At 37.8% G+C, this 27,933-nt stretch overlaps 1 protein-coding gene across 2 annotated transcripts; it reads left to right on the top strand.

The window, feature by feature from the left end:
* The first annotated feature begins 41 nt into the window (after positions 1-41).
* Dph5 (diphthamide biosynthesis 5) lies at positions 42-27,933 on the top strand. Of its 2 annotated transcripts, none has more exons than XM_060392845.1 (8): positions 42-322; positions 735-893; positions 4,300-4,424; positions 11,528-11,636; positions 20,674-20,794; positions 23,936-23,975; positions 25,459-25,562; positions 27,305-27,933. In XM_060392845.1, exons 2-8 carry the CDS (start codon positions 759-761, stop codon positions 27,514-27,516), a joined length of 846 nt encoding a protein of 281 aa, XP_060248828.1. In that variant the 5' UTR covers positions 42-322; positions 735-758; the 3' UTR covers positions 27,517-27,933. The 2 variants fall into 2 exon arrangements, with proteins under 2 accessions (XP_060248828.1, XP_021498388.1); XM_021642713.2 differs by lacking the exon at positions 42-322 and adding an exon at positions 387-541.

Raw genomic sequence — 27,933 nt, 5'->3', positions numbered from 1 at the left:
GCGACAGACCCCCAGAAGGAGCTACTGCCCTCCCCCGTGGGAACGCGCAACCACACTCTGCAGCAGGGCTTGCCAACCTGTCCCCACACCGGGGTGACCGCCGGTTAAACTACGGCAGATCGATTCCAATCTCAGCAGACCTCTAATCGGTTAAGGAAGTCCCTTCGCTCCGGCGTCCAGGGGGTGTTTGGAAGCTACCGCCCTTAGTCCGGACGCCCGTGGGGATACGTGCGCCCCGGCTGGCCGCGAGCGTGGGCACGCTGGGCCCTTTCCAGGCGCACAGCTGGACGCGCTCCTGACCCTTGACCCCCAGCGTCCACAGGTCAGTCCGGGACTTGGCGGGAGGCAGCTCCTGGAGCTGCCTGCCCACTCCTCTCCGCCGGTCGTAAAGTGCTGTAAAGAGCGCTGCGCTTTACGGCGCCGTAGGTGAGGCCCGGAAGATACGTTCCTGCCGGGCACATGGTTTTGGGTCTGCGATTGCAGAAAGGCTGCAGTAATACTTTGAGGGGCGTTAGCGAAGCACCTACGAGTCTCTAAGCGGGTAATTGGATCAGACTTTATTTAAAAGCAGTCGTTCCAGCCATTTCAAAGCGTAGGCATGTTGTAAGAGTCTCAGGCGTCACGCGCGGTGCCGCGGCTCTGGAGCAAATTTGTTTTTTGTTTTTTTCATCTCCATCCCTAGACTTTAGTTCCCGGTGTTACCTGACTTTTTTGTCGTTCACTTCGCTCTGCAGTCTCCCCCCTCCCTGGAGTTCGAAATGCTTTACTTGATCGGCTTGGGCCTGGGAGATGCCAAGGACATCACAGTGAAGGGCCTGGAAGTTGTGAGACGCTGCAGTCGAGTGTATTTGGAAGCCTACACGTCAGTCCTCACTGTAGGGAAGGAAGCCCTGGTACGTGATAAAAGTCCCAGGCCTCTGGGGGAATATAAGTAGCATCTGATTCGCGTACAGTAGACTGCACAAATCTAAGTGCCTGCCTTTTTTGATCCTTATTTAAAACACACGCCCTGTTCATTAAAGTCTCCCTCATACCCAGTGACTTGGGAAATGAAACAGTGGTTTGTCCTACTTTACAAGTCTAATTTTGTGCCTTTCTTTAGTAAATTTTAAAAAATGAAAAGGAAAGTTATTTTACACTCTTGGGAATAGTTATCAAAATCCGTTATTTCATGAGCTAGCCAAGAAATCCTTTCTGACTTGAGTGCTAATGAGGTGCTGACACAGCTTTAATGAGTTGGTTATACATTCAGCAAGCAATCTGAAGGCTTCCTCCTTTGAAGTATTTCCATAGGGAACAGCCATCTCCTTTTTGTCTGCATCATATCCAAAGAGATCTTACTTATAATCTCCCAGGAAGGCTGTCATTCCCACATGTATATATAGAGTGAGCCTGAGACTGAGTATCCAGAGAATTTATTAGTGTATTATATACCTTGAGCAGGCTCTCATTAAGGAAAAATAAGTAAATAATAAATATGAGCAGAAGGGTTAGTTCCTGCAAATTTCAAATGGAAGGTATTTGAGATAAAGGACCAATGGGTGTGTTATGGGAAGAGGGGAAGAGTTTTTGAAATCGCTAAGTCTTTTGAATAAAAGGGTGGGCGCCAGAATTTCTGGTCATTTCTCTCGATTCACTATTCAGAGAGTTCTGACAGTTTCAGAGTTACTTTAAAATCTTGAACACTAAACTAAGACTTGTTCTTGAATCAGCCATGCATCAGAATAAAAATAGTGTCTAATGGCCAGTCTTGACTTGCTGGCCAAACTTGTTAGTTTTTATTCTTATTTCAAGATGATAAAAATTTGTCTCTGATCAGTGATCAGAAACCATAATGAGTTTAATCATCTGAGAGAATAGATAACAGATTGCCAGGTTAATAGAATGAAGTGTTGCACAGTGGCTTAGAGCAGAATTGGGACATAGCTTGTCTTGCTTTGTGCCATGTTCTTGGATAATTTCTTTGTTTTTAATTTCTTACTGTATAAATTGAGATCGGAAGTGTCTGTTTCCTAAGCTCATAGAACAGTGACAAAAGTTTTTAGACATTTTAGTTGTTAGTAGATACATTTCCAAACTTCTGAATGTCAGTTTCTTCATTTGTCAATTAGAAGGTATATAGTGTTTATTAAAGTGTATGTGAAAATGCTTTGTAAATACTAATTTTCAAGAGTTTTTTTTTTCTCCCCCCAAACATATAGGTAGTTACTATAGCATGAATATTGGGGGTTTGGGCTGACCTTACTTGTGAGTATATTATGTGTAATTTTTTTAAAGGGACTTATCTATTATCTATTATTTCATAGTAATGAATGTTGATATTTGCAGGACATTTATTTTACTTAGTTTTGTTTATTTTCCTTACAGAGCTGGGAGTTGAACCCAGGGTCTCTCATGTGGTCTACAAGCTCTCTACCACAGAGCTACAGTACCCACTATTACTATTCACATTTTGTAGGCACATAGATGTTCCAAAACTTGTTGTTGTTTTCAAACGGTCAAATGGGAGTAGTGTTAAAATAATCTCCAAAAAAAATACAGAGACAGCAAATATGGGAAAGATGTAAGTTTTGGTATATGCAACTTCATCTTCCTGTAGGCAATTTCTGTTGATAGATTAAATCTTGTATGCTTATTGGTTGGATGCATGTGTGCATTATATAAAGATATATATTAAATAAAGATATATATAAAGATAAAGCATATTCTTTATTACAAGTGGTTCGTGGTCTGTCTGCATTATACATAAGGAAATGTAATGAAAGACTTAAGTAGTAATTTATAAAAGTAGCGGGAGGAAGAAACTATAATATGCCTCTAAATAACTGGAGAGGTTTCATCCAAACCAGCACTCTGGAAACCCATAATCTAAACCAGTCCCTGGAACCCACATGGTAAAAGGAGAGAACCAACTTTCTCCAGCTGCCCTTTGACCTCCACACGTAGGAGACAGGATTATATTGGTGGCACGTGGCTTCTTGGTCATTTTCAGGAAACATAGTTTAGTAAAGACCAATTTTTTTTGCCTTGGTGTCCAGTTATCATGTGTGTTGTGTTATATATGTGGGTGTAATCGTCCTGTGATGATTCTGGTTCCTACAATCAAATTTAAACATATAAAGATTAATGATTAAGAAAGAGGCACACAGTAAAACTGAAAATAAAGAATACATTTTTTTAAAAATCTATATTAGTGTTATTAGGAACTTATAAAATATTTGTCTAGGGTGAGGTTGTTGTCCCATTTGATTAATGGATTTTATATAAGTGTTAAAAAATAACTACCACATTTGGAATTGTAGTGTTTATACATATATATATCTTTGGATGCTTGTTTGTTCATGTACTTCCTTGTTTGACCAATATTGAGTCCCATTGCTCTTCTACTGTAGCAGTCCTATAACTTTTAATAACTCAGACTTCTCAGTATGAAGGAATGTTTATTTATTTATGCTTCCTCTTCCATATTTGAATTGCATAGAAATTCAGTTATAAGATTCAGCTATATAAACTTGCATATTATCATTAACTAGTATCATGTGACCACTAGTTCACTGACTCACTCCTAAAAGAAATTAATTGACAAGCTGGGCATGGTCACGCACACCTTTAATCCCAGTACTAAGGAAGGCAGAGTCAGGGACATCGATTTGAGTTTGAAGCCATCCTGGTCTACAAATCAAGTCCAGGACAGCTAAGACTACACAGAGAACTTCTCAAAACCTGCTTCCCCCCATACACAAAAAATTAATTCTCAAAGCAGCTTGGATGAAAACTTCCTGTGTATTTAAAATCATTTTTTTAAAAATTATATAGGACGATTCACTTTTTTGTGAACAGCTAAATTGTAATTTTCTGTCATTTCTTATTGACGTTACCCTTTATTTTAGCCAGCATACCAAAACTGTGCCTACAGAAATTGGGTGAAACATCTGCAGCACCATGCATCATTATTGTTAATGTATTCCATATTTTCATGTTTCTGGAATAGGGCTCATGAATACATATTCTCTGTTCATCCTTTGGTGTTCTGTCTGGTCTATTAGACAGAAATTTAAAGGCCTCAGATGTTAAGAGGTCTGCTTTCTCTAGGGATATGATGATAGCCCCAAAGACGGAGTTTAATTGCATCATGATGTTGAGTCTGGGCTCACTGATGAGTTGTATTGAATGATCTGTGTTTGGATGGTTGCCAAGATTTACACCTAGTTCTAGACAAAGATTGTTCTGTGATGTTTGTGTGTGTTAATGACTCAATTGCTGTTTCTTGATATTTTAATATCCTACTTAAATCTGTAGGAAGAGTTTTATGGGAGAAAATTAATTCTTGCTGACAGAGAAGAAGTGGAACAAGAAGCAGACAATATTTTTAAGGATGCTGATGTCAGTGATGTCGCATTCCTTGTGGTTGGTGACCCATTTGGGTAAGTCAGAAGACACATTGTTTTATTTATTTATCAGCAATGATTGTTCTGCATAACAATTTCCTTGCCAGGTCCTGATAAGTTTATCAGAGTTCTGCCTAAAACTTTGTATTTAATTTTTTTTGTTAGAAGATTAATGAAGAGAATCTACGTAATAAAGATGTCATTATAAGTATTACTATCTTAACAAGTGTCAAGTCTAACATTTATTTCTCTGATACTTTTGTTTTGTTATATAAGGTGTCAGATAACTTTAGTGTATCATTAAGTATATTATCAAAAATCAGATCTGCCATTTACTTGATAATTATAAGCATCTTTGGCTTCCTTTGTTCTAGGCTCCCCCGCCCCTTCTTTTTTAATAATCTAATATTTGGCAATAATGCTGTCACTTATTTGCCTTGAATTTATCATTTATCAAACCTTTGATTTCAATGTCCCATCCCCATTGGGAACACTGCTCTTCCTCATTACCAAGAAGATGGGTTTCTACTTGTCTAGTCAAGCATCATCAATCTCTAGTGTCAAGCCAAACACAAGAGTTCTTTGTCTACAGCTGGTGACCCAAGATTTATGTCACAGATTTGAGGAACATAAGGACAATTAAATCACTCTGGGTCCACCATCAAGGATATTTCTCAAAACAATGGAGTTACATGTGTATGGGTCTGTCATAAAGAAAATAATTTATGTCAGTATGCAGGGCCAGAGAGTCTGTATCATTATTATATTTGATTGCAAATTATATTGGGTAATCATATACTATAAAATATTTAAATTGTTTTAGCCCTAGTCTGACATTGTGTTCTGTAAAATTAAGGCTTTCTCAAATTTCATGGTAGCTTTCTTTTTCTTCTTTACAATAGGATAGTAAAATGAAATAACGAAAATAAGAAAAAAAAATTTATCCAGCAAATGTCTTCTTTTCTATAGAATTTTCCCACTAATACACTGACTCCTTCTACCTAAAATTTATATTTTCTATAGAGAAACCTCACCTAACATAGTGTCATGGAGTTCTTACAGTCACCTGAGGCGCTGCCTCAGTCATTGGGAGTGTCCATTTGACAATAAAATTGCTGCTCAAAGTGAGGCTTCTCATCTGGTATGAGTCCACAGACTTGCTAGTCCAGATGAAATAAGTAGAGAAATTGAGAGCAAGTGTTAGAAACTAGTATAGCCAATTAAAACGTAAAATTTGTTGTTTACTGAAAGTAATAAGAAAAGTTGGAGTTTAAAGTTTATATTGTCTCATTCCATATTTTATTTTCAAATAGTTAATTTTTTTATATTTTAGAAAACTCATGAGTTTATAATGTAAAAAAAAAGTTTCACTGAGAGCAGTGACACATACCTGTAATCTCAGCACTTAGGGAGGCGGAGGCAGGCAGATCTCAGGACAGCAAAGGCTACACAGAGAAACCCTGTCTCAAAAACAAACAAACAAACAAACATAAAAAAACAACAATAACAAAAAGTTTTCACCATACTTTGAGGAACACTACAATTGACTTGTTCATTTATTTATTTGCCAGATTTTTCATATCTTTTCATTTCTTTTTACTTTTAATTAATACCGTTGTTTTAACCAGGTTAATATATTTTGTTCTTTTTGCATGGTCTGCATACAGACTTATATAGACTTTTAACTTATTTCCCATGCTGTGGTCAAATTTGTATGTGTAAAACCATAACAATTTGGAAACCTCAACTGAGACCTCTAGAAGCCCCGTTACTAGCCAAATTTAAAATTTCCCAACTTGCTCTTCAAGTATATGGTCCACCATTCTTGCATTGAGACCACACTCAGGCTAGCCAACTCATGCCATCATTCTTTTTCATTCCCACACCTTAGCTCAAGCTTTTCCCTTCACTTACATCTGCAGCTTACCGTTCTCCATGCCGCAGTCCTTTGTCACTCCAACCGGAAGCTGTAGCTCCACTTGACAGATTATTGTTGACAGCTATGTTAGTTATGTAGCTGGGATTGAAGTCCACAGCAAGAAAGATTTATTATGGTTCATGGTTTCAGGGGGTTCAAACTGGGGTTGCCTGGCCCTGTGCATTTGTGCAGAACATGGTAGAGATAGCAAGTGGTAGAGAAGTTTCTTTGTCCCATGCCAGACAGGAAGCTACAGAAGAGATAGATACAAGAAGGGGCCGGAGACAATGCCCCCAAGGAACTGCCCCCCCCCAGCAGTGTACCTTTAGATAGATCCTACTTTCTGAATATTTTGAACCTCCCAGAAAGCACCAGCTGGGAACAAGCCACAGTCTATTATGTTTTTCAGGGGACACTTTATACTTACTCACTGCATTACCTTTCACATAGTTCCTTACAATATTTTTAAAAACTGTGTTCCTCTACTATTCCTGTGGATTTGTATAGTGTCCTTCATGTCTCTAGCCCTCTAGTTTCATTTATAATACTTGGCATGCAGTTGCTCCTAATTAAATGTTAATTGAAGAACTTTGGGATAGAGCGTGTTTTGAACTGGCAGTTGTCCATTTATCCAGATTTCTTTCATACTCCTCTTGGGCTGTGAACTCATGCTTACTGAGTTGACAAGATATGGACTTACCAAGATATGGAGTTAAATGGGAGGGGTCAACAGTAATCACAGAAAAAGAAAAATAATTAAATTTGGGGTAGTCTATGAAGTGATGGAGAGAGAAGTAGAGAGACTTACTTAAGCAAAGGCAAATGGAAAAGCCTATATTTGAAGGTTATACTTGATTGAGTCAAGTGGAATTAGGAGGTAGATTATTCCAGGCAGAGCAGACAGAAAGACGGGTTAAGGCACTGAAGGCCACAGTGATGGAGCATGATGGGATGGAGGGTATCAGAACCTGTTACAGAGTTAGGCAGGAGCCATCCATCTTTTCGTCTTTGAAGGAATAAAAAATCTGAGGAGACTGGGGTGTTTCTAATGGCAGAAAGAAAAGGAAGTATAGAGCATGTTTAGAGGGAAGATACTACATGGATCTGGTAGATATGGAACAAGAAGGAAGGAACTCTGCCATAAGGACTGGTTCTAGAAGCAGGAGAGCAGGTCATTCTGATCGGGAAGTATATGGGTAGTATTTAAAGCCAGAAGAAAGGGTAGGATCCCTCCAGAAGAGAAGACAGCCTAGGAATAAAGAACGCCTAAGGAAAGTGAGCATTTCATGCTCTGTGGCCAGAGGAAAGGAGGAACAAGAGAGTGTCATGACAGAATCTGGAAAAGACTGATGTATGCAAGTAGAAGAATGTGTGTGAATAGGTGTTGAGTTGGATCTGGATAAGGTTCTGAAGAGGAGACTTTAGGGTGGGTGGTGAAAAGGAAGGGCGAGAAAGTGGCTTGATAGGGTTGGCTTCCCTGATAAGCTTCAGTGACTTTGTGTCTTCATCTGTGATCTCTACTTGCTCTGTCTGCTTTTGTCACTCTTACCAGGACTGAAGTTGTACAGTGATGTACATGTCAAGTGTTTTTGTAGGATTGCAGTGTTAGAGTCTTTGCTTAACTCCTTGGGTTTTGTTTGTTTGTTATTTTGGTTTGGTTTGAGACAATCTCTTGTAACCCAGGCTACCATTTAGTGTTATTTTGGTTTGGTTTGAGACAATCTCTTGTAACCTAGGACCATTTAGTGTCCTAGATTAGCCTTGAACTCTGCCTGGTCCTCCTGCCTCCACCCTCCAGGTGACAGATTCTTTGGGACAATTTCACTCTGTTTTCTTTTTCTTTTGGAACTCTTAGAATAATTACTCTTCATATCTTCGTGACTGATCGTCTACAACCTTGTGTTGGATAAAAGTTTAAGCAATGTTTATTATATTGCAGCTGCTTTCGGTTTCTTGCTGGGTTCCTGCTGGGATGCAGTTGGAAATGGATGATGAGAAAGATGTTTTAAAGTCTAATTAATTGATTCATTTTGTTTGGTTTTGAGTTTTTATTTTCGATTTTAAAATGAGATCTTATGCTGCCCAGGCTAGCCTTGGGGTCAAGTGATCCTCCTGCCTCAGCTTCCTAAACAACTAACTGAAACTGTAGGCACATACACTAAAATTTTGTCTCATTAGTCAGGCTACAATGAAGAAGTTCAGTGATTTGATGAAGTCAGGAGAAACAGGAAGTGCAGCAAGATACTAACATTTTTATTACAATACGTATGATAAAAATTCTTTTGTTTAATTTTAAGCATTTTTCTGTTTATTTGAATAAAATGTGAAAAGATGATTGGCATGATGGCTTAGATGGTAAAATGTTTGCTATGTCAGCCTGGTGTGCAGTTAGAGCTCCAGGACTCACATAGAATGGAAGGAGAGAACTGACTACACAGTTGACCTTTTACCTCCACGTTTATGTCATGGCGTGTACACACACACACAGTATCATGTGCACAAAATTTAATAATTAAAATTTAAAACTATGAAAAATTAAGATGTGTAGTCTTATATTCATTTTTTAGTAATTTTTCAAACTGTGGTAAAATAATTCGTAACATAAAATTCACCTTAACACACCCATCACTGGATTTAAGAACATTCACAGTATTGTACTCCGTCACTATTCATCTCTGACTCTCACAGTCTTACAGCCTTTAAGGAGATAAGTAAAAGTCACAAATTCCCCACTTCCCTTGTATCCAGGTCGTTGAAAGGGAAGTAGAAAATTACCACAGGAAGATTTTGCTGATTCTAAGTAGTACTACATCTGAGATTGGCTCAGCCACTTGGGAGATAAGAGTATCAGACAATGTGTCTCTTACTGTCTGTAGGAGTTACCATTAAAGACCCTTTCTAATGATGGTTCTGTTTCACTATTTATTTTGTATTTTAATATGTACTGTAGTTATATAAATATATGTGCTGAACTTGTAATTTTTATTTTCATGTAGTGTACCTTTTCCTTAATGGAATATGTGCAGATGTACCTTTATTTACCTGTCTTCTCAGTGTGCTAGTGTAAGACATTTGATGATTTTTCATTCCACGTAAGGCATCTGACCTTTGGCATCCAATAACTGTCCAGGACATGGCGTCAGTAGCATTAGTCTGTTCTGTTCTCTAACACAAATGAAGCTGTTCGTTTTTCCAACATGCATAAACCTTGTCATACAATGTATACTGATGCACAGTTCCTTTTCTACTTTTCTACACTTTACATTCTCTTTGTGGTGAATTTTCTCAAATGGGTTTTAAAATAAAAGTAAGGATATGTAGATACAGACTTTCTAACAGATAAGCAACTTTCAAATGAGTTTCAAATGACTTCGGATGTTTCTGGTAGCTCTTGAAGTTATAATTCTCTCCGTGAACTTTGAAACAGTACATTTCTAGATTGCCAGCCCCACCCCCACCCTGGCCCTGGCAGTACTGCTCCAGTCGCCTTCACGGACTTGGCTATTTCCGTCAGTTAAATCATTTTGCATCCTTTCTTTTGAAATTGCCTTAAATTTTTTTTTTTCAAATAACAAGTGTGCTGTAAAGGCAAAATTTCTTCACTATTTCTGTTTATGTAACTCAGTTCCTACATTGGAAAATAGCGTGTGTGTATGTGTGTGTTGTTTTGTCTGATTATTTCAAATGAGTTTGTGATGATAATACAATTTTAAACCAGTTTTTCTTTCATCTGTTTAAGTAACTCACACATGAAGCAACTTAAATTTAAAAATAACATCCTCATCAAATAACTAATTTATTTTTCCTTGTACTTAAATCTTAGGTAGTAAAATTCTGTTCAAGGTAGTATTAAAAACATTCTTTACATCTAGCATTCTTGTTATTTTTTTTAACACTTACTCTAAATCAAATTTCTGATATTTTTTTATACTGGCTTTATTTTATGTGTGTGATTAAAAACAGGCTTCCCTGGTGGGCATGTTTTAATCTGTAGCTGACTGCCTCATGGGGTGTAAGCCCTTGATCTTCCTACTTGGTATGCATTGACCAGTTGACAGATTCTGCTTATTTCTAAGTAGTTTCTCAAACATGCTAATGTTGCTTTCCCCAGTAGGGCTTAGCATTTTATCAAGATGAAAAAACCTTTAGTAATGCCATTCTAAATTGATGTGAGATTACATGTCACAGTATTCAATTTGTATTTACATGTATTCCCTTCAACCCCAGCCTACCTAGTTATAATCACATATTGCTAAAAAGAAAGCTAACAGTCAGAACATGCACAGGGATGAACACACACACAGTTTACATATATATATATATATTTTATATGTATCAGACTATATATAAACAGCTATAAATAAAAACACTGCACACAGACGTAAACTCCAAATGGAATTTATTGGGCAGAATTTTAATACATTGAAGGACAAAGACCAATAGCCTATGAAAATGTCCTGTGTTTAATCTTCAGTTTTAAAATATGAAAACAAATCCAAATAGGACAGAAGAATTTGGTTTAGTTGTACTAAAGTATAGAACTCTAAGAAGAAAACTCAGTCATTTAAAGTGCCCCACATATGTGTGGAAGCTAAAACATTAATGTATAAAAATAGATATTAGAATAATTGTTACCAGAGCCTAGCAAGAATCCTGGGAAAGGGGCTAGAGTGAAGGTGGTTACTGGGTATAGGAGAAAACTGAGATAGGAGTAATTCTAATGATGTATAACATAGCAGAAACTATGGTTGATGACAGTTGAGTATTTTTAACTAAATAGTAGAGAAGATTCTGAGTATTCTGAACACAAGGAAATGATAACTATCTGAGGTGATAACTCACTTTGATCATTACTAATATATACAAACACCGAAATCTCAATTGTATTCATTAATAATGGTCAGCTAAAATTTCTTAAAACTAACTTAAAGAAGCCCTGAGACAAGAATCAAACTGCTGAGTTTATATTCTCCAAGTGTCTTTAGCAGATATCAAGACACAGCATGTCCCTTTCTTAAGTCACTGTCACTGTTGTAGTTGGACTGTATCTTGTGAAGGATGTGGGTAGACGTACATTGCATCCCTAAAAAGCCCAAATAAAAGACCTCTGCAGGTGCCTAGTAGAATTTGAGGAAGAACAGTTGAGTCTTTGACTTGAATTCATGAGCCAGTATAGAAGATTCGTGCCATTCACTTAATTCAACCTGTTTTCTCACTACAGGGCTACAACACACAGTGATCTTATTCTGAGAGCAACAAAGTTGGGAATCCCATATCAAGTTATTCACAATGCCTCCATAATGAATGCTGTAGGCTGCTGTGGTTTACAGGTAATGCTACTAAGGAAGTGTTAGATGGTACTTAGCATAGCAAAAATGTTCAGTTTTTCTGTAAGCTACAAGCTGATTTTGTTGTTCATTAACTGTAAAATGTAACTTTTGAAACTCTACTCTTCAATATATACTAAGCTTTTTATAATGTTTTCCTATAATTTATTTTTTTTCTTGCAACCTTCTTTTAACCCTTTCTTTCAGCAGGCCACAAAAATTTAGCTACAGAATTATTTTAACTTTATATTGATCTTGTACATACATGAAAAGGAAAGAATAAACAAATTACATTAAGTATTCCTAAACGTTTTTTATATTCTTCCGGTGACCTCATCAGTATAGCTGAGCCTGAGTTTCCCACACAGCATCCCTTTCTCCTTCACTGAGATCATGTGATACTGCATTTCCTAAATGAATACAGCGCTGTAAGCCAGTGATGAAGGCATTAAGGCCGCAGTGCTGGTGTGGAAAGTTAGTTACTTTTAACTCTGACAGTTGTGGCTCTGAGAGTTTGAAAGAATCCTCTATTGATGTTTCTAAGATTTACTCTTAAGCTATTGGTACCCACTTTCCAAGTGTGAGATCTGTTCTGATATCCACACATGCATAATTCATGGCAGTTGTGATTCCTGCAAGGGCTACAGTGCTTTCTAAGACAATGCTTATGAATACATATTCCAAGTCTCTGTATATGTCTTAATAGGAAAAATATGTGCATCTTAGAATCCATGAAATAAGACCTTCCCTGATAGATCTTGCTGAAATCCATCACCTATGGATAGATATTCTTTTATTATTATTATTATTATTATTATTATTATTATTATTATTATTACTGGTTTTTGGTTTTTTGAGACAAGGTTTCTCTGTGTAGCCTTGGCTGTCCTAGATTTGCTTTATAGACCAGGCTGGCCTCAGAACTCAAAAGGGATCCTTCTGCCTCTGCTTTCCTGAGTGCTGGGATTATAGGCATGTGCCATGGCTCACGGCTGGATAGATATTCTTCAAAAGATACATTTGGTACTATGAGAGTTTAGTGAGTAAAGGAGCTTGCCTTCAAGCTTGACAGCCTGAGTTAGAACTCTGGGACCCATGAGGTGGAAGGGGAGCTGAGTCTTGCAGGTTGTCTCTGATCCCCATGTGTATGCTGTGGCCACTCCCTCTCAAATTAAACAGACATTTAAAAAAAGAGATGTTAAAACCAGCTATTTGTTACATAGGAAGAATAGCTTAGTTTTATTGACTAATATTTAATTTGTTTGTGAAGAAAAAGACAAGTGTACACAGATCCCTTTTTGGTACTTAACCCCTTGCTGTTAGTTATTGTATGTGCATTGGCATAGGAGTTTGCATCCCTTTTGCCTAAAATGTGTACTACAACTCTTGCCATTTGTCTTTATAGTTGAAAACATTTCTGTATTGCAGCAGGGTGAAATCTATTTACAGAATTCTAAAATGTTAATGTTACAAAGAACATGGGATAGAGAAAATGACTCCAAAAATGTTCCTGAGTTGGTAACAGAGATAGAATTTAAAACAAACAAACATAACCAAAATAACCAACCAAACAAAAACCCTCCTTGGATAGTCATACCTTGAAAGATTGAATGGTTTTTAAAAGAAAAGAAAAAAGAAGAAAATAGCATGATAAGAAAGATGTAGAAATATTAAACTAATGGAATATACATTTTTTTATGTTGGTTTTAATTGTAGGACTTGTGAAGAAAGTAGCCCCTTTTGTATCATGTTTTCCCAAAAGTATTGTTTTTCCTTTATTTTCTTAAGCATTAAAAAAACAAAACCTTCCACATGTATCTATTGTGGAGAATAAGAATCAAATTTTCTGGTCCTGTCTTTCTGATCTTCTGAATTGCTCCAAGAGGTACTTGTCCTCTATCTAAAACGGGAGAGGTCTATTTGCTATGAGATTTGACAATTTTCATATAAGCCCCCAAGACTGTATTTTGTTTAATATATTATTGTTTTTGTTTTTGTTTTTTAATTTTAGTTTTCATGACTGTGTATGGGCCTTTTCTAGACAGTTGTAACCACATTCCCATCTTTACTTCATTATCTAATTTGTATGTGAAATGACCATGTCTGTGCCCAACAGGACATGCCTTGCTCTTCCCTCTAATCCACGATAAGAGTCTAGGGAGATAGACCTCTGTGCCATCCAGAATAGTCACATTCCAGGAAAATAAGGAAATTAATTAATTGATTAATTGTTCTCTAACTAAAGGCATTCTAAGAAATGACAATAATCCTTTTTATGAGCACTAATTCTAAGACCCTTAAAGATGCTAGATCTGCATTCTCAAGTTCTGTCTATAAAATATTTTAGTACTTGCATACAACCTGCATGAAGACTCTCGTATACTTTAATTCATCTCCAGAATAATTAGAATATCTAGTGTAATACAGGTACTGTGTAAATAGCTATGTTGGATTGTTCAGGGATGGACAAGAAAAGGAGCACATAGTAATTACAGAAACAATTCTCACCCCTAAATATTTCTGTTCCATGGTTAGTCAAATTTATTGAATTAGAAGTATAGACAGTGGAGGGTCAACTATGTATTTAGTAAATACATGCACATTTAGTAAATAAATGCATATATACTATGCGTAATGAAAGATCTTCAGTTGAATTCCTTTCCTTTTTGGACTTTTTCTCTTTAGTATTTAGGCTAGTATTTGGACAGGCATTTGTGGAAGACACTGTAACCTGAACAAGTGATTCTCAGAGACAGTATTCATCACACCTGCCTAGAGGGCTTATGACTGCAGCCTTACTGTCAGACTTTGTGAGAACAGTAGGGGGTCTGAGAATTTACATTTCCTTATTTATTTTAAAATTAAAATTATGTTATCTCCTCTCTCCAATACCTGTCCTGTACCCCCTCATTTTAATTTTTATTGTGGGTGTGTGTATGTGTGTGCGCACCTGTGCCCGCATGCAGATGCCACATAGGCCAGAAGAGGCTGTTGGTCACCTGGAGCTCTGGTTAGAGGCACTTGTAAACCACCTGACCTGGTTGCTGGGAACTGAACCCAAGCCCTGTGGAAGACCAGTACACACTCTGAACTGCAGAGCCATCTCTGGAGCTCCAAGAGAATTTGCATTTTTATAAGCACTCAAGTGCTCCTGCAGCTCTGGTACATGGGCATGCCGAGAGAACCACCAACACAAAACAGCCAGTAATAGTCTCAGTAAGTGAGTGTCCTTCATTATCTCCCTTTAGCTTGGCAGGACTGACTGAAAGAGCAGATGCTAGTTACCAGAAATGCACTGCCAGATGGAGAGTGTTAGCAGGTTCCTCCTCATGTTCTCTTGCTTAAGTTTGCAAAGGGAAGTAGGCCTCACTCCTGGAAGGTGGCCTGCCATCTCTGGATGCTTTGTCATAATTTAAAAAAACAGGCATCAAGTTATTAAAACACAAGGGTCTGCCTTGAGTACTATGGAAGACCTGGGTACAAGCTTTTCATCAACTCTACCTCAAAGCATGGCAGCTTCTGTGTCCTAATGCAAGAGTGGAGACAGTTTTTTACACTCTCAGTTTGTTGCCCTGCTGAAGCTGGTCTGTTTTTGTTGTTTTCTGAAGGAGCTTGCAAAGACATTTCTGAATTACAGTCGACTGCTGTGACTACTGAGTATCTCCTTAACTAGGTAGTTTATCGGACGGCTGGAGATTCCTGTTGATCAGTGTTACTGGTGGCCAGTAGCTGCAGAACTTAACACTTTTATATATTTATACAAACACATATCCATACCCACTGATGAATATTCTGTTTATGTGTGTGTGTATGATTTCATGTCTTGGTGAAAATTTCCATTGTAGAGGCTTGCAAGTTCGACATCTTTAGAGCAGACATGCTTCAATCACTCAATAAGTACTACACATCTACTTAATGCTTGCTTGCTCAGCGCCTTTGGATGCAGTGATAAACTTGTCTTCGAGGAGCTTGTAGATGGTTGCATAATTTTTCTCATCTTATGAAATACTTCCACTTTCTCTGCCTGTTGCTTAAGTGGCCCTGACTATTGCCATGTGTTCTTTTGTTTATATAGTACATGTCTGCTCTAGAAAAATGTATATTACTTTAAAAAAGTAATAACCAGTTTCCTTTTTTCATTCCACAACACTCTGATAGTCAGTACTACTGACTCAAAGTATTATGTAGATTCATTGTGGTCTAAGACCCAGTGTAGTAATTGATGAAAATACAGCAAAGGGACACAGAACTGGGAATGAGGAGAGCAGAGCTCTGCATGGCTGTCACCACAGAACCCACCTAAGCTCTGTGTCATTAGTTGACAACTCATTACCATATTTATTAAGCATTTTCCCTTCCTTTCCATTAAATCTGTCTTTAATTTTTATTTAGTTTGATTGTTTCTATTTTTTATTTTTATCTACCTTCAATGTCTTAATTTGCTTTATAATTTTTGTGTGTGGGTGCATGTGTGCCAGAGTAAATGCATATAGGTAGGTCATGGGACAGGTTGTACAAGAGATTCTCTTCTTCTTCCATGTGCATCTCAGGGGTCAAAGTCAGGTCATGAGTAGGCAGGTGTTTTTACCATCTTGCTGGCTCTTGTTTTGATTTCCTGAGACACGACTTGGTTATGTAGCCCAGGATTTGAACTCACCATCTCTCTCTATTATAGTCTCCCAAGTGTTGATATTATATGTGTAACACCACTTCTATGCTACCCATTATTTTAGAGCACTGAGTTATCATTCTTCCTACTCAGTATTTGTTTTCAAAATTGTGGGTCTCACAGTGCCATTCCTCTACTCAGACAGCTCAGCAAATGCCTCTCCTATACAGAATGCTTGTGTTCATGTTTTTACCATTAGCTCTTTGGTTTACTCATCTTCACACTTTCTATTGCATTTATCATAGCACTGTATTTACAACAGGTATTTCCTGAGTTAAATTACTTTTCTTCCACCTTCCAAATCCGTTATTGTCTTTGTTGTAATATGCTTTAAAATATTTCTTTTTCTTTAGTCCATAAATGAATTTCCACTAAAAGATATGAAAACAAGTTTTTGTAGTTCTTTTGTGATATGCCGTAGTTGGCATATGTACCTCATGTAGCCGTATTCATAATCTTAGTATCATCAAAAATCAATGTAATATTGATGAAACTTCATTCAGGATAAGAGCAACAACAACAATGAAACATCTCCAAGATCAGTGCTCTGAATGGACAAGAAAACTAGTCGCTCTGGATTTTGTGGGTTTGTGGTGAGCATTTGGCTTTTGCTGACTTTGCTCTCTCTTTATGTTCACAGATTTAACCTACATATGGGGTCTGATGGATTTCTTAGCAAGTTAAAATTTCTAGTTCATACATACACACGTTTAACAGGTTTCTTGATTTTTTTTTCAGAATTTTTATAAACAGTAAACCATAGAAAATATTTTAAATACAAGATAACAAGTGTTAAATCCTAATTATAGGATTTACAGAGGACCTGTACTGAGCCAATAGGATGGCTTAGGGGTTAAAAGTGCTTGCTACCAAGCCTGATGACCTGAGTTCGATGCCAAGAACCTATAAGGTAGAAAGAGGGAACCAGCATCCACAGGTTGTCCTTTGTGTGCTATACCACATGTCCATCTGCACGTGAACATACACACTAAGTAAGTGAGCAAATGTTAAAGTGTTGTGTCTGTACTTGTGAAAGGAAAGAAATGGTGGCAGTGAGATGAGTTAGGGGACTGGCATAGTCACTCAGACAAGTGGTGTCAAGGGCTCAAAGCAAAGCAGCAGGGAAATAATTGAGTAGTATGTTTCTTTGTGAGTTAAACAACTAGAGTTGATGGGACTGGGTGCATGGTAGCCTATCAGAAATGTGAGGTACACATTAGAGGCAGGTCAGATATTCTTGCTCTTTCTAGATAATTGTTTTTATGCCATCCTGTTTTGAAATTTATCCCTCCCATTCTTCCTCATGCTCACTCCTGTACCTTCATTTCTTTAAGTTTCAACTTAGGTCTGTCTTTCAGAAGACACTTTCAGGTGCTTTTTCTCTGGGTATGGAAAATTCTGTACTCTCAGACTAGGTAGGGTACATATCTCATATTGACAGCAACTGTTTACTGTCTAGTATTTATCTTTCTTATGTATCTTCCCCCTCTGTCTTAAGAGTTAGTAACTTACACAGTGACTAGATGGATGGTTTTCAGCTGAATATTTCTTTTTTCTTTAACAAAACATGATCCAGTACCAAGTTAGATGGGCTGCTTTCTCTGTAAGTTATTCCAGATGAAAGCAGAACAGATCTTTATTTCCTCTAATATTTCTGAGAAAATAGCTGATTTTGTAGTTTTCAAACTTAGGTTTGAAGCAGTAACATTGTCAGATTTGAAGCAATGATATTGTCAGGAAGAATGGTTGTAGCACACAGGCCAGAGTTGAAAGACAACCAGTGTTGAGGTTTCTGCAACCTCAGATCTTGTTACTGAGATTTGCTCCACTTTTTTCCCACTTTACTGGTAATGGTAAGACCTTTGGTTGTGAAACACAGAGTACTGGGCCTTCTGTTCTTTGAGATACGGACAGTGGTGAAACTGTTTGCATTATGTTCCGGCATTCATTGAAGAAGTTTGCACCCTTGCCACAGGAGTGGCTACAGTTATAAATCAGGGTCCTAGAAGGCAGTGCCTATGTGAGCTTTTCTTCAGTCCCCCAATGGGGCAGTTCACAGTGTTTCACACAGAACACTTCTGTTAGGTTAGATGTGACTAGCATCTCAATTCTCTTTGCAGGACTTGATCACTCTTTCTGAATGAAAAACTGACTTCCTTGCTTCCATGATTTTGTTTCCATATTTCTTACAATTTTAGAGCCTCTTAAGTATTTATACATAAATGGAAACAGTTTTCCACAGAAGTTTTTTTTTTTTTTTCTTTATGAAATAACACTGGTGTTTCAAGTTTGGGAGGTGAAAAACCCCCTTTAAAATGTGTAGTTGAGCTTGTCCATTTTAAATGTACCTTATTAAGAGTAGTTTTACATATTTAGTACTTTTTGAGCTTTAGCCAATAAAGAGAGCAATTGGATTTTGTCAGGACACGGCAGTTCAGAACATCATCATGAACATTATTACATCATATACTGAGCTCTGACCATGTCTAAGGCACAACTAGGCACTCAGTATGCACTTGGTTGTTCAGTCTTTAAAACTGTGCTCATTATCCTCACCATGTAGGAGGTTCTTTTCCACGGCCGAGAGGTTATTTGACCACACAGCTAACCAGAGCCACTGTCGTGAGTCCAGAGCCTTGGTCAGCTCTGTGAGGTATCACTTTCTGCCTGAGGGCCAGGGATCCATCTGCTTGTTGTTTTAGACCTGTGTCTAGAATAGTGCCTGACACATAGTAGGTGATCTGTATTCATTGTTTGTTGGGAAAACTTGATTCTCACAGGAGGTAGTAACTGTAACAACTCCTTTGCAGAGTTAGGATTACTCTTAGGAAGTTGGCCCTGGTGAATGTAGTGTAAGAATCCTATCTTAGAACTCAGAATGTATTTTTCACAGAGAAGTCTTGTTATACAGGGCAGAAAGATGCATGGCTGAATACTTGGAGCAGCTTGGCCTTTGCACGCCGTTTTCTGAACACAGCTACTACAGAGTAGCATGGCTTCTCTCTGAGGATGACTTGTTTGGATAGCTTTCAAATGGATTTTGAGAGGAAAGCTCCTTGATAGGTAGACTGGAGTCTATCGTATGTGGGACTCAGAGGTACTGTGGTAACAGTTAAAGGTTTCAAGACTCCAGTATACAAAGCCTAAGAACTGTTAGCCGCTCTGGAGGGGTAGGAAAGAATGCCCTGAGTGCCCTGCCTTTTTTCTTGCTGTTCTTCTGTCTGCTTCCTGGCATCTCTTGCCACAGCTCCTGAAACTGAAGCAAGAAGGAAGTGGCATTGCAGGAAACAGCATCACCAGTGCGGAAGGGCACAAGACTTAGGAAAGTAAAATGACTTTCTAATCTGTGACAAGATACTAGATGTGGCTTTTCAATGCCTATGCTTTCCTGATTTCTTATAAGATGTATCAAACTGTTTAAACTGAAGAATTAAATCATTCTGTATGTTAGCACTGTGCTTTACTATACATTGACTTGGGAAACATCTCCTGCACAGTGCCTCTTTAAAAACCATTATAATATTAATATGTAACTTCACCATGTGAATAATTTTTATGGGTTACTTGATCCCACAGCTGGGGATGGGATGAACAGTATCAACAAACAGCTAGCAGGTTATATAGTCAGCCTCCAAAACTTGACTGTTCTTTTCATAAGCTCTAGAATTGGTCTTACAACTAGTTTGGTTTAAAACTCAAACTTCCTAGTTATAGTGACAGGGAAATGAGGTGAACACCTGGGTGAGAAGGAGATTTGGGATAAGGTTTTTATTGTTGGACTCTGACATGAAAGACAAAGATATTGTTAAATTGGGAGAGGGCAAGTTGTGATCAGTAGCAGGAGTGAGTATATGGTTTGCAGATTTTATTGCGCTAATAGGATGGATAGGAATATTCCCTCAGACCTAAGTTTGTGTGTTTATGTATCTTTAGCTGTGTGACCTTAGGTTAGTCAACTGACCTTTCTAAGGCTTGATAGTCTTTATCCATAAAGCAGAATATTAAACTTCTGACACCTGTTGTCAGTGCTGGAAGCTATTTTTATTTGTGTGTTCCTTTTCCTTAAGATTGAATTTTTTGCTTTAGTGTTTAATTATGTATACGGGGCAGTAAGTGCATGTGAGTGTGGGTGCCCACGTTGGGCAGCAGGGTCAGATCTTCTGGAGGTGGAGGTGATGAGCTAGCTGCACAGCCTTGGGTGCCCTGCAGGTGTATTACTAGCAACTAACTGCTGAGCCTCCTGTCGGCCTGAGCCTCCCCTCGACCTGAGCCTCCCCCCGGCCTGAGCCTTGTCTGCAGCCCTTTCAAGGGTTCTTGAACTGTGAAGCAGTAGTGATGGCTGTATCTTTAAGTACTGTTTTATTTTTCTAGTTGTACAAATTTGGAGAAACAGTTTCTATTGTTTTTTGGACGGACACTTGGAGACCAGAAAGCTTCTTTGACAAGGTGAAGAAGAACAGACAAAATGGCATGCACACATTGTGCTTACTTGGTAAGCATGGGAAGAGCCCTTACTCTCACAGAGGAGCTCTCAGACTTCTTGTGTTCTCATTTTGGGATAGAATTAAAACTGTTCTGTGAATACCTAGGTAGAGGCAAGAAAAAAAAAAAAAAAGGATACAGGCTAGCCACTGTATGCACACAGCTCTCTTTCCCATACTTTCAGCTCCAAATACCACATAAGTCCTGTTTTCGTGGTGAGGACTTGCTGTGCTGTCTTAGAAACTGTAGATTCTTTCCATGATTCTGTATTGATAAATTTGTCCATCATTATTGCAGTTCAGCAGACATATAGTAAGTATTTATTCTTATCACCAACCATTCTGTATCTTCTAGGATATTCTCTTTCAAAAATCACAAAATGTTACTTCTGAAAGACACTCCAAGATCATTTTGTTAAAATCTGTTTTGCAGATGATGTTGACTATTGAACATTTTTCCAGTACCATTCATTTAATTGTTAATAGGATTGTTAACAAATGTTAGCAAATTGTTAACAAATGACCCATTGTTCCTAGCTCCCTTCATTGTGCTGTCCTGCCTAAATCTTATTTTTATTTCCTGTGTAACGTAGAAAGTGCTAGGACTGCTTTGTGCAGCAAGATAATAGTACTGAGTTTCAAATGGACGTGGACTTTGCCTTCCAGCAAGTCACATGTCTCAGAGCCTCTTCTAAACTAATCCGTTGGAGAAAGGAATATGGGAAATAAATTTTCACTTTATCCCTGATGACCAGAACACAGTTGACATCTTAAATTAGCCTTGAAATGATACTTAAGAGTTGGAACTAGAAGATAAAATCCCAGTGTTTCTGCTTACCAGCTAGAAAATATTGAGAAGCAGCCCTTGGCCTTTGCCTTCATACTACCAAAATAAGTCACCCTGCCTGTGGGCGGGTAGGCAGGGAGGGCCAGGCTGGCCAGGGTGGGCAGATAGATGGGTAGGGCCAGGCCTACCCACCATTGAGCTCTCTCAATGACCATTCTAAATTTGATGGCTAGTGGTAGGGTTGAGGAGCCTGGGCTGGCTTTGATTTTCCTAATAGTGCTTCTCAAACTAGTTGTGGTGAATGTTTTTATTATTTTGTTTGTGTATGTGTGTATATGCATGTGCATGCCACTGCACACGTGTGGAAGTCAGAGGATAAACTTGTGAGAATTAGTTCTCTCTTTACACTGTGGATCCTGTGGATCAAATTCAAGTCATCCATGTAAACAGCAAGTATGTGTATTTGCTTAGCCATCTCACCAGCCCTCAAGTCAAAGGTTGATACTCTTTTTGGCTGTTTTTGTTGTGGTTGAATAAGAATGGCCCTCAGAGGCTCATATATTTGAATGCTTAGTCACCCAGGAGTGAGACTTTTGAAAGGATTAGCAGGATTAAGCAGTGTGGCCTTGTTGGTGTAGGTGTGTCCTTACTAGAGTTATGTCAGTGGTGTGAGCTTTGAGGTCTCCCCAGTGTTGTCTCCAGGTCAGGATGTAGGACTCTCAGCTACTTCTCCAGCACTATACAGGCTACCATGCTCCCTGCTATGATGATAATGGACTAAAGCCTCTGAAACTATAAATAAGCCCCAATTAAGTGGTTTCATTTATAAGAATTGGTCATGGTATTTCTTCATAATAATTTCTTTGCCAATAGAACAATGACTAAGATAGTTGTTTGTCCTATTTAATACAATTTCTTTATTTGTGTGTGGAGTGTAGGGTGTCAGGCTTCCGAATGCTCAAACCATAGATCTAAACATTTAAATTATTCTGAAATTGTTGAATGCCTGGTATGGGTCTGCAAAAAGCCTGGTAGGAAACTGCAGAAAAGTTATAATTTATTTTGAGACAAAAACAGTATATGTCATGGTCAGAAGTTAGTAAAAGAGCATTAGTTACATAGATATTTTTAAGTACAAAGCATGAGAGTAGAAATAACAAAGACTGTGTGAAATAATTGGAATGTACTTGTAAGCATAGTTTCCAGTGGGGTGGGAGTAGGTTGTAGAAGATCCATGTCCACATATCAGTAGATATCTGCGCTTTACGTTTTCAGCAAACATGTTGCATTTTATAAGTTCAAGGTGAATGAATTAATAGAGGTGTCTACCTTAAATATTGAAGACATAATTTAAAGTAAAATATGACTTCTACTATTGATTGTATTGGAGGCCATTTTTTCAATAATGTTCATTTTTGTATGTGCCAGACAAGTAGAACTATTAAATAATTGTAATTTCACATTTGAGAAATAGATTAGTGTCACAGACGTTGAAAACCAGAGATGAGATTAATCATTGTTATAATATCTAAGTAAACTTTTTAGTATTCACCAATAAGAAAGTAGTGGAGGTCTGTCTGAGACTCTTCAGTTGTACCGTATTTATTTTTACAGAAATAAACTTTGGCTGAACCATTCATTTTGCATGTAAAACAGGAAGCAGCTGTTGACCTTGTATGAAGTTCCTGTGAGGACACAGACCAGTCTGGCTTCTCACCATTTCACAAGTAGTTCATCTAGGCAGCAGTGATAGTGAAATGCAAAGGGAATCTTGCCACAGGGCCCTGCCAGATCTCATGCGTGCAGACACTGTGTGCAGGTCTCTGGTCCCTGCTATACACAGTATTTGGCATAGAGCTTCGAAGCCCTGTTATTAAAGTATTTGTTCGTTATTATGATATGTCTTACCAGTTGCAAGAATGAAGACATTTCTTTTCAAAATATGCTAAGAATCTTTTTTTCTACTTAAGTTTTATCATTGATGCTTTTATAGTCTGATGCCTGAAAAATAGATAAGTGCAGGAGTGCAAGCAGACATTTTGGGTGAGTCTGCGATTACCAGCTAAAAACTGAAAACAAAGATTCTGATTATTATTAGGTAGCCCCATGCTACCTTCTCCTAATGCTTTCCCTTATCTCTTCCAGCAGGAAACTAGATCCCTGCAGTGTGGTGTGAGAGCCAAACTGCCATTTGTTTTCGAGTGTGGGTACCTTTCCACAGCCACAGGCTTCCACTCCTTTCTAACCTTAGTGGGAAATAGTCACTCACAAGTGTGAGCAGTAACACCACAAACAGAGATCAGCATTTAGGAGGAGGTCTGGAGTAAATAACTAAATTGAAAGAGCTGTCTTTCACTCCCTCCAGATATCAAAGTGAAGGAACAGTCTGTGGAGAATCTCATCAGGTGAGTGTGCTAAGGATGAGTGCACCTGCTTTCATTCTGGGGCAGACTTTATAAGTTCTGCTTCAGTTACTCGGGACTAAAGATGCTTGAGAAATGAGCTCTCAGAGCAGTTACAAGTAAATAGTTGACTCTTACAAAAAATAGAGCAGGGTGATCCCGTGAAAGTAACAGTGGAATTCATAGATCCAACACTGAGAGCAGCGATGGGCATTTAATGTGTGTGGAATGAATTTATGTGTTGGCTTTAAGTCCTTCAGTCCAGAACCTTGGCTTTAAGTCTGACGTCAGCCTGTGGCTGCTGCTGCTTTTGGGCTCACTTCTCCCTGTGTGTGAGGATGGATTCTGTCTTGGTGAGGCAGTGTGCAGTACAGCAGCTTCCACCTAAATATGGCAATGAGCGCTTGAAGTGTGGCTGACAAATTTGAGGAACTGAAGTTTTCATTTAGCTTTGAGCTAATCGTTACAAAACCTTTAGGTTGTTTGATACAACATTAATATGTAAATCTGTTATTTAAATATATTTTTATTCCTTGGGGATTTCATACATGTGTATAACATATTTAAGTTATGCCTTCCCCTCAACTTACCCTCATAAATCTATTTGTATGACCAAATATTTTATATACATGTTAAATATTTCTCAACAAATGAAATGTGCTCAAAATGTTTATCAGATTTCAAAGACTCGTTATAAAAACAATGTTTAATACTTATTTGTGAATAATATATTCAAATATAATATTGTGGTGAATCTGGGTTAAATATATTTACATGTTATTAAAATTAATTTTGCCTCTCTTGACTCATTAGCGTAGTGCCTGCAATGTTTGCTGTGCCTCTGCTGGATAGCATTGACTTGGAGAATTGTAGAGCAATAAAGAATAAAGTGATCAGTGCAGAGTGCACATTTCAGAAGCCTATGTTCTTTGTTATTGATCATTTGCTAAACTTTAAAGGCATGCAGAAAATAAACATAAGTCACTGCCAAGGATTTTCAGATCTTGACAGTTTCTTTTGCTTAGAGGAAGAAGTGAAAAAATGTATTAATAATAAAAAAAAAGTGGCTAGCATGTACTAGGTCCTGGGTTCAATCCCCAGTACCATGAAAATAAAAACAGAAAGAGCAAACACTGATGCAACTGGGGTTTACACAGTTTACACAGAATTGTATTGACACAGTTCAAATTACTGTAACTAAAGCATCACTTTTAATCAATATAACTTTGATTTGGACATGTATCATTATGAGAATGTTAATCTTGCCATCATTTCAATGCCATTGAGGACAGCTAAAGTAGAACAATAGAAAAAAAACCTAAAGAAACTCAGTCCCTGGACCCATCCTTGGATTGTTCAGAGGTGGGTATCATGTGAAAACTCAGAGTGTGGGCTGTGCTGCTTGAGTGTATCTGGGGAGGAACTGCATTGAATGCTGCTGTAATTTCATGGGTAAGAAGAATGACGTTTGGTTTCATGCTTACAGGGGAAAGAAGATCTATGAACCTCCTCGGTATATGAGTGTGAACCAGGCAGCCCAGCAGCTTCTAGAAATTGTTCAGAATCAGAGAGCTCGTGGGGAAGAGCCAGGTACTTAGGACCCCGTGAGAGTCTTATGTCATTTCCCTACAGATACTTGTATCAATATATACCTGATATACTCACAATACACTGAAACAGAGTCAGGGGTTTTACCTTGTTACAGATATCTTGTCTGTTTTTTTTTTTTTCTAATTATAAATCCCCCAGGACTCAAGTTATACTGAAAGAAATATAATTTGCATTCTTTACAGTAAAATTGTCACTTAAATTTTAAAAATTACTTTTTACCAATTACTTATAATCAGGTTTTATGTAAACATGCTAATGTATGTTTGATAAAATAGAGAGCTAGCTACCATTCTAGTTCTAATCAATTTGATCTGTCCTACATAAATACATTCATTCTACTTTTTCTTCTCAACACTGAAACATAGAAAAGTTTTATTTAGGATAAAGACAAGAGTTTCTCTTCCATCCTTCTTAGGTAGAATGTTGGTATACACATAAAGTGTGTCTGAACTGTAACGTACACTGAGAATTTCTTGAATGTACGTGCCATAGTCTGTTACGGGCACTGTCTTTTGAGCACCATGGTATTTTATATTTTTAAATCTTCATTACATTTGTCTGTTTGTTTCTTTATTATGTGTGTATATGCTTGCTGTAATGCACATACGGAGGTTGGAGGACAAGTTTTACAAATCAGTTCTTTTTTCATCAAATGGGTCCCAGGACTCAAACTCAGGCCATCAAGGCATGGTGGCAAGTACCTTTCTTTCCTGAGCCATCCTGCTGGCCCAGGCATTATGTATTTTATCTGTACTAGTGCTATCAAGTTTCTTGACTGCCTTCTTTGCTTTGTATAAATCCTTGTCTCATTTCTTTTTAAAATCACTTTTCAGTGAGCACAGCTTTCTTAACTAAAGGATAAAAGTAACAGAAAGTCAGTTCTTCAGCTGTAGCATCAAAATGAGTAATTATGAAAAGATAAGGATTTTTATTTTGAATTTAAAAGCTAAAGTATCCAGAAATACCTATTACTTTTAAAGGCTCTATAGTTTATTAAGTACTCTTGTATTAATTATATTAACTCTCATAACTACCATTTATGATACAAAACATTTAAATAAAAACCAAAAAAACCTAAAGTTAGTCTAATTAGACGGCCAAGTAGAAGCTCACATATGTGAAATTTTCTGAGTCTTCTGAATTTTACTGTGTCTTGGTCAGTATAAATGTATCTCAAGAATTAATTTAAAATAAAAGTATGTTGGTGCAGGAGGAATAATTCCCTTATAAGGGTTTATTGTTGTTAAAGAAGATTGAAGTTAGGTTTCCAGAACTCAAATTGAATAGTTCACAACCACATATGTTCCAACTTCAGGAGATCCAATTCTCTCTTTTGCCTCCGTAGGTAACTGCAAGCATGTCCATGCACATGTGCACATATACCAACACACATGTAAATAACGTTAAAACTAAATATTTATAATATGTGTGAGTCATAAAGATGTTCATTCAGAACTGTTTCAATATAAATGTTATATCATTATGTGAAGTATAAATATATCTCATTGTTTTCAAGAAGTTAAAACATAAGCTTGGGTGAACCTTTGAAATTTTCAAAAGATAAAGTAACTGGTCTATAGTGAGCCAGTGGGGAGATTTAAGATGTTAGGAAGGTTTTCAGTGCATTTGTACTATTATCTTTGCATGTTGAATAAGGCAATGCATTTGCTGAACTGATCTGCAGTATCTCTCTGTGTCTCCCCCACCCCTTGTTTAAACAGCAATCACTGAGGAGACACTCTGTGTTGGCTTAGCCAGAGTTGGCGCTGAAGACCAGAAGATTGCAACAGGCACTTTACAGCAAATGTGTACAGTGGACTTGGGGGAACCATTGCATTCTTTGGTCATTACAGGGGGAAGCCTGCATCCCCTGGAGATGGAAATGCTGAGTCTCTTCCTTATCCCAGAGGCCCAGAGTATTAATGGACTCTGACCATGGACATTTTCTGTTGTCTCACAATTTGGTTAGATTGGGGTGTGTTGCATTTATATGACAAATGGCATGGGTCTGTCATTTATCTTGAAAATGTAACAGAAATGACGAAGAAGAAGCAAGTTGACCCAACAGTATTTGGTTTCCTGCAGCAGTTTTCCCATTTCATCATCAGTTGCTGTTGCAGTATCCCTTGGCTACTTACTGGAGTGTGCACACGTGGGGCAGACCAAGCTGGGAAAGTGCGGCTGGGTATCCACACATTCAGAAGCCTTTTCATATCTGAAATCAATGCAAGGAGGTGCTAAGAATATCTTTGAGGAAACTGGAATATGAATTACTTGAACCCTGTTTTTAAGGGTTTAAAGAAGCATAAAGTACCAAGAAAAGCAAATAAAAGATTGCTAATTATTCATA

The sequence above is a fragment of the Meriones unguiculatus genome, chromosome 10 (genome assembly GCF_030254825.1).
Source record: "Meriones unguiculatus strain TT.TT164.6M chromosome 10, Bangor_MerUng_6.1, whole genome shotgun sequence".
NCBI classification, from domain to species: Eukaryota; Metazoa; Chordata; class Mammalia; order Rodentia; family Muridae; genus Meriones; species Meriones unguiculatus.
The sequence above is the reverse complement of the archived record's forward strand: the minus strand, read 5'-3'. Positions and strand labels throughout refer to the sequence as shown.

Bases quoted from the DNA above. Each gene is read 5' to 3' on its own strand.
- Dph5 (XM_060392845.1), top strand. From the start codon at position 759: ATGCTTTACTTGATCGGCTTGGGCCTGGGAGATGCCAAGGACATCACA. The intron at 4,425-11,527 runs GTAAGTCAGAAG...TTCTCACTACAG, and splicing joins GTGGTTGGTGACCCATTTGG to GGCTACAACACACAGTGATC. The intron at 23,976-25,458 runs GTGAGTGTGCTA...TCATGCTTACAG, and splicing joins TCTGTGGAGAATCTCATCAG to GGGAAAGAAGATCTATGAAC.